The 7666-nt window shown below is 33.4% G+C and overlaps 1 protein-coding gene across 6 annotated transcripts; it reads left to right on the top strand.

Moving 5' to 3' along the window:
• The first annotated feature begins 2221 nt into the window (after positions 1-2221).
• LOC144551716 (uncharacterized) lies at positions 2222-6460 on the top strand. 6 transcript variants are annotated; one of them, XM_078299791.1, is made up of 8 exons: positions 2840-3078; positions 3524-3552; positions 3634-3684; positions 4051-4245; positions 4985-5046; positions 5183-5279; positions 5389-5473; positions 5664-6460. In XM_078299791.1, the coding sequence occupies exons 4-8, from the start codon at positions 4067-4069 to the stop codon at positions 6192-6194; spliced, it is 954 nt and encodes a 317-aa protein (XP_078155917.1). In that variant the 5' UTR covers positions 2840-3078; positions 3524-3552; positions 3634-3684; positions 4051-4066; the 3' UTR covers positions 6195-6460. The 6 variants fall into 6 exon arrangements, with proteins under 6 accessions (XP_078155916.1, XP_078155915.1, XP_078155917.1 ...); XM_078299792.1 differs by having other exon boundaries at positions 4048-4245; XM_078299793.1 differs by lacking the exon at positions 3524-3552.
• The last annotated feature ends 1206 nt before the right edge of the window (positions 6461-7666 follow it).

Genomic DNA, 7666 nt, shown 5'->3' with positions numbered 1-7666 from the left:
CAGTCAAAGGAGAGGTCGTCGGAGGAAAGGGGTTGAGGAAAGGAGAACCTTTAGAGAAAAAGAGATCGGAAAGAGAAAAAGAAGTTTTACTTCTGTGAAGAGAGAGAGAGAGAGAGAGCGGAAAGAGAGATTAGCGTCTCTTTTATAAAATGAAGGTTGGATACAGTTGGCAATTCGTTAGATTAGTATTGTGGACAGATGGTGGACAAAACAGTGTGGATGAGAACCTTTTCTCTTAAATATTTGTACTTAAATCATGATTTGATTTGATTAGAAAATGATGTCACCTCATATACTGGGAAAACATTTTTTTGGATGAAAATGATCCGAAGAAATTCAAACATGCTCACCTCATGAACAGTGTCACAATATTTAATACACGAAAAATACAATTAATGCACCATATTGTTCATTATATTGTCTAATTGATATTTCTAGTCAATGTCATTTTCATGTTATTCCATTTCCATTATGGTGAAATGCAATTCCTACTTCTCTTTCACAATTGACATATACATGAAAATTAATGTACAATTTTTACCTATTGGTCCTTCATCTTTTTTTATTTTTTTTAGAAAAAGACCCCTTTTTGAAAATTAAAGATCTAACCTCCTGAAGTGTCTAATTCTTTTCCCACTTCCTAGTGAGTTCTGAATTCATATCACCTAAGGTACCTCAAATTTTGAATTAAGATCCATACTGTTTGATCTTCTTTGGCATGTGCATTCCGTTTTAGGTCGGATTTGTCAGCATTCTGATCAAGCAGTCCGATCCGAACTCAAAAATTGAGTTACCTCATAGGATTTAATTTGGACTTGCAAATTTTCATATCCAAACTTTTTCCGGGGAAAATTATTTATTACAGAAGAAACATTATAAATAATTGAAGCAAGTTTATATTATGAGCAGGGTTAAAATGTATTATTGGTTTTGTGCCTAACCATACTCTACATCTTTATCTATATTATTAAAGTTCAAACAGTCGATCTGAACCACTCAACTTGATCTCTATATTAAATTGTTCTTAAAGACCAAATTTTATATTCTTTTTGAAAAAAAATTACTATTTTTTAAGATAGATACAAAATTACTGTTTCTGGACCATCCAAAAAAACAGTGATTTTGTAATATCTAAAAAATTGTAAAAAAAATCGAAAATATAAAATTTGGTCTCTAAACACATTGATTTTGTACCTAACTAAAAAATAGTAAAAAGTTTCAAAAAATATAAAATTTGGTCTCTAAATACATTTTAATATAGATATTATGTTAAGCAGTTCAGAACGACTATTTTAACTTTAAAAACGAAGATAGAGATGAAGAGTATAGTTAAGGCAAAAAAAATAAATAGTGTATTTTAACTCTACTCTTATACTATATAAACAAAACATAATAAATAATAGAAGCGGGTTTATATTATATTTTTCCCGACCAAAAGGATGGTTCTTGGATACGTGTATATATTGACAAAGGTTGAATAATTGAGTATAACATTTCTCCTGTTAGAATATGACAGGATCCATGACTCCCATGTATTCCCAAAGCAACAATCAATATTTCTAAAGAACTGACGAACATAGTCAAATGCATGCTTATGAAAAATCAAAATAGGAACAAAAATCCATACGTTTCGTACGAAACCAGAAACAGACAGCTTGATAAGAACCAGCCAAATCGTATTACAAACTCAGATATTTTCCAAATATTTTGTTTAGAGCTAAAAACAAAAAAAATAAAAATAAAAGACAAGTAGAAATTAAATACTGCCTATATACTTGATAATAATTTAATTAGACTTCCAAATACACTTTTATTGAAAAATCGTAAATAAAGTAATATGAAGCACATATATATTATATAACGAGAATCAATATTTTACTAATAAGATCACTTCGTCTGGACAGAATATAAAAAAAAAATTACAATATACCTAAAACTGATATGATAAGTGAAAGTTTCCAATTTCTGTAATTCATTGTAAAGTAATTAGTAATTACTCGTGCAATATCAAACATAGTAAATTTATATAGGTTTTCGTTGTTACATCCTATAAGATCTGATAATTAATTTATGTAATATTTATATTTGCAAGTAATCCAAATATAGAGATCCCAGAAAAATAATAATAATAATAATAGCCCGGAAAAATTTAATATCCGGCCCAAAAAAACTCAAAATTTACGGCCCAAAAATGTTGGCCTGTTTGTCGTTACTGGATCCAACTCGATTTTTTCTTAGCAGCCTGTGTATAGTTATTGGATCCCACCCGACAAACCTGTCTTCTTCCTCTTTATTAGAGAAACCTACTTCCCGCTGTGCAGAATCTCTCTTACGATCTTTAACCGCATCCAAAAGAATCGGTGAAAAATCAAATTTGAAGAATCAGTTAGGCGCAAACAAACTAAGAGGAAGGGAGAATCGGCATATCTCGAACATAAGGTGAGTCTCTTCCGATTTGAGAAATTGCCCATTAATAGGTTTTCCAAACCATGGTAGCAACGACAGACTATGGTCTATGGCTTGATGTGATAGAAGGTCCTTATTTTAAGATACTTAGCAAACAATGAACTTGTTCGGTTGGGGAGGGAAAGGGAAATTGTTTGGAATAGACTATAGAGTTTCTGTTCCAGCCAAACAAGAATGAAATTGAGTTTCTGTTCTTCTATTCAACTGTGAGTCAATTCTCTATTCGGTGAGGTGATGGAATAGTGGAATATGGGAACAGTGGCGAAGCTGACTCTCTACAGGGTAGGGCCTACCCCTGGAATTTTTTGTTTTGTTTTTTTGAACCGGGCTTATTAAATGGGCTTGAGCCCAAAACCCAAATCCACTAACCCAGACTCTCAGAGTTCAGAGAAAAAAAAAAAAAAAAACGCTCAAACCTCCGCTCCGCTGCGCTGCTGAGAGCCCCCGCGCGAAGGAAAAGAAAACACTCAACCCTCCGCGGCTCCGCCTGCGCTTGCACGAAGAGAGAATAGCCGCGCCGCGCCGCCGCCTCTACTGTTCCAGCTGCTTGCCAGCCCCGCAGCCCGTCTCTGCCACCAGTAGCCCTAGCCGCCTCTAATTCCACCTCTACTGGTATGCTTATTGGAATTGCCTTCTGTTGTTAATGAATCAATCAAGCCCTATTAATGAATCAATCAAGCTCTAATGAGTAATGATGCTGCTTCACACACTGTTTTTTTTTTTTTTTGGAAAGCATGTACTATTTTGGGAAGTTTTCAGATTTGGTTGATCATGTTTAGTATCTTATCTTTGACAGGGTTACAATTATATTTCTGTCATTTGATCATGTTTAGTATCTTTGGTTGATCATGCTTTCAGATTTTGCTGGCACGTAGGAATTTTTTGAATAATTGCAAGAGTAGAGTATTAAATTTTCACGTAAATTATAACTATTAGATTTTGATGTACCAGTAACAGACTAATTAAAGGGTTTCAATTCTATATATACGTGTGAAAGATTTTCACATGATTTTTTCTCCTTTTGTTTTGATCTCAACTTTGTATTGGGTTATCACAGGTTAATTTATACAGAACCGACTAATCTAGGTGTGTTGAATTCTTCACCTACTTATCTGGTAAATAAAGATCTAAATTTTACAATGTTATACATCAATGCATTGCTCACAGGGGATAATTCCTTTGAAGGCGAGAGTTAGCTTGAGTCAGCCATTGTGAACAGTACTTCTCCTTCCCTTTTATTTCTTCCCACATTATTTCCTTTAATATTCGTATTTATAGGGTAATTTTGATAAATTTGGTATTTCATTATTGTCAGTACCCTATTTTCTTATATTATGTTAATTTTTTTTTTTTTGCAACTATTTATGTTATGCTTGCCTACCCCTAACAAAATTCCTAGCTTCGCCACTGCCTTCAACCACAACTGGAATAATTATAGCCTATTCCAAATTTCACTTTTCCTCTATTAACTCTGCCAAACAGGAATTTTTTTTTTTTTTTTTTGGTGGTGAGGGGTTATGCCATCACTCTGTCTCTATATGTGGCATTATCTAAATTTTGTTTATTATTTAAAATTGGGAGAAGGGGAGACATTGTATAGATGGCAACTTCATCTCCTGCCTCTAGCAGTAGAGGTGGCGACGAATCTGGGCTTGCCATTCCATCATTCAATGGAAGTGCAACACCTCTGAGAACTTCAGCTTTTGATATGCCAAAGCCGAGCCTTCGCGGCCTTAATAAGCCCAAGTGCGTTAAATGCGGGAATGTTGCTCGATCTAGGTATACTCTTTCTTCATATGCTTTTTTTTTGTCTTTTTCTTTTCTTTTCTTTCTATTCTTTTTTTTAAGTAGATTTACATGGAATTATGTCTAGAGAATTTATCTGGAGAGGATTTCACAATCTATTTGTTGACTTGACATGACTATTGTCTAGGGTTTGGGAAATAGTTAGTCCGACGCAAACTGTCAGCATTCACTGGGATTTTCTTTCTCATATAAACTAATACCAGGTTTCCTTTAGTTTGCAAAGCTGTTTAATAACTGTTTTAACTATTTTTTCGGATTTTTTAAAACTGAACCCTATTTGATATGCAAAAATAAAACTGTTTATTTTCTTATTATTTTTGGTCCATCTTTCAAAATTCAAAATAAAATTAGTGAAAGAATCTTATAAATTGTAAATTCTGCTAACCTACAAGATTTTGATATGTAGAACACATTGAGCATTTTGGATTGACCGCTCGCACACGAGAAGGCATAATTTGAGTTATTTGTATTTCCACCGAAATTCAAATGTTTGTACAATAGCCTAACTCCTGGGTATTGTGTGCGTACAGTTAAATGTTTTGTATTTTACTGTATTTGCAAGAAATGCCCAAAACTCATAATGATAAATTTATATTCTTTTAGAATTGTTTTCATGCTGCAATATTTTGATTGAGGTGGTTTCTCAATTAATAATATCTTCTTTTTCATATCAGTGAATAATACATAGTTTCTGATGTACAACTGTTTGCAGGTGCCCCTTCCAATGTTGCAAAAATTGTTGCTACACTGCCCAAAATCCTTGCCATATTCATGGTATTAACCATATACAAATTCTGTTTGTAATGAATTATTCCATTTGGTTGGTACTAAACCCAATTCTAACAAAATTAAACTGTTTGAAATGTATTCCTTACCTTAATTTCCTTCCAACTTTTTTCTTATTTACTAGTTTTGGTTGTGAAGCAAAACAGCACCTTACCAGACAAGGCGCCAACTGCTGCTTCTCCTTCACTGGAACAGACACCAAAAGATCCTTCCTCTAATAAGTATTTCTCCTTCCAAAATGATAATTTTCTTGCATAAAATTAATTTCACAGTCCAAATTTAAAAAAATAAATCATAGGTGATCTTAATTTCATTTCGATCCTTTAACAGTACTTCTTGGCGATTGAACTCACTACGGCAATTATCTAGTAGATATTTGGATTCTCTTCGTGCAAGAAAACAACCTGCCAAAAAGGTTCTTTTTATTTATTAATTTTTCTATAACTATATTATCTTAGCTTTACATCGCTCTGTCATTTGTTATCTTTTATACTTGATAGTTTAGGGGTACAATAGTCGCATGGAGTCCTGTACTGGCCAGTAATGCTATTTTGCTATTTTTAAACTGCATATGCCGAACTCAAATAGTTAATTGTTTTAAATAGGATACAGGGCTTATAAACAAATGGAAGATTATGAAATTAAGAGAACACCTGGAAGGAAATGTGGAAGCTGAGTATGAAGCATTTGACCGGTACATGCAAAATGCTTCTCTTCTAGGAGAAGTATTTTCAGAAAATACCACCGGCATTTCTATTTCCAATGTGAAGTTAGGCTTAAAATCCAACATAGAGAAATCGGCTACCTCCAAGAAAAGACTGAGCAACATAATTGATCAAAAGCTAAAGGAGCTAAGTTGTACAACATACGAAGGACAGGAATTACAAGAAATGGTAAAACAGAGATCAGACAGAAATTCAACTACCAATGATTTAATAACAAGGTTGAGTAAGGTGAGGGGGGAGGATGATCTGAAGCCATGCATTGAAATTTGTACTCGACTGTTTGGTGACATGTCAGAAGGGCAAGGCTATTGCTTTTCTAATAAGGTGTGTGTAGGCATGCAAGTTGATCAGGAACATATTACTAAGATTGATACCGAGTTCTCTTCACTTGAGCAGGTGGTGCAGCTGTGAGTTGTCCAGATACCATGGTTTATTATATTTTTTATTCAACTATCTTGTATGAAGTGTAGTAAGCTATGTGAGATACTTTGGCTCTTCATTTCTTATTCTCTCTTGTAAGCAGTACAATATGACAAACTCCAAACTCAGTTCTTTTTATTTACCAGTAAGTATTTGAACTGGGAAGATATTTGTCGTAGATGTAATGGGTTTATTACTTTATCAAGTGAAGGTAGCAGGCCTGTTATTTTGGGCCTTATCTCTTTCTTTAAACACTATTTGGACTTTTAAAAACTTCCTTATAGTCAACAGGGATGTAAATACGTGGCGTGATAAGATGTGTGACTAGTCACGTTGTGATTTGAGTTAAGTGTCGTATTGTGTCGTGATCAAGTTAGATTTTTACGTGCCGTGTGGTGACTATATTTGGAGAAATGTCACAGTGATTACGTTAGTCACGTTGTGACTTCATGTGATGTGTCCAAATATTGTTGGTCACATTTGATTATATTTAATTATTTTGTTTATAATTTAAGTAAGTTTATTCAAGGTTCACTATTCGATCAAGATTTAACGGTCTTGATCACGTGTGACCATGTGACGTGTCGTGATCAAATCAATTCGTGTGCTATGTTGTGTGTGCCAATTTTTCGAAGGATTGTCACATCATGTGGTCATGGCACATGACATAGAAGTCATTGTACATGACCGGCAGATGCTATGACGGATCTGTGTCGTGTTGTGACGTATTGACATGACTATTTTACATCTCTATTTATGGACTATACAATTTATACTTATCTTTAGGCTCTTTTATCTCCGATTTTTTTATTAATAGAAAATAAATTAATAAAATATCGAAATAGGGGATCGTTTTTGGTTTTTGTTGAGTAATAGGTGGAACGGGAATATTTATCCCATCCAAGGGACGGGACTATTTATCCCGTCCGGTTTATATCCCCTAATTAGCAACCTTAACCAACTTAGCGGTAAAAAAGAAGAAGGAAAAAGCCGGACGGTACAATCAGACTCGTCCAGGGTAAAAAAAAAATTACGGACGGTAAAGTTAAACCCGTCCGGGGTTAAAAAAAAGGGACGGTGTGGTAATTCCCATCCGAGGTTTAAAAAAAGGGACGGTGTAGAAATCAGTTAATTGATAATAATTTCTAATTTGATTTGTTATCAAACTATTGATTATAGTGAATTTTATTAATTTGTTAATTGCATTTTAAAATAATTGATAAATTAGGGTTTAGGGTTTAGAAAAATTGATTTACTTTTAGACTCATTTGATATGGTATAGATTAATTTCGTTTAATTTATTTATTTAAATTAGTGCATTGCATAGAATTGAGAGTGTTGATAGCATTATTTTAGTTATTCTTGAGATTAACTATGTACTCTCAATTATTAGTTACAATTTATTAGATATGAATAATTTATAGTATTATTTTGACAATATTTTAGCCTAAAGTTCATAGTTC

Source organism: Carex rostrata, chromosome 3, assembly GCF_964058835.1.
Source record: "Carex rostrata chromosome 3, lpCarRost1.2, whole genome shotgun sequence".
Lineage (NCBI taxonomy): Eukaryota > Viridiplantae > Streptophyta > Magnoliopsida > Poales > Cyperaceae > Carex > Carex rostrata.
The sequence above is the reverse complement of the archived record's forward strand: the minus strand, read 5'-3'. Positions and strand labels throughout refer to the sequence as shown.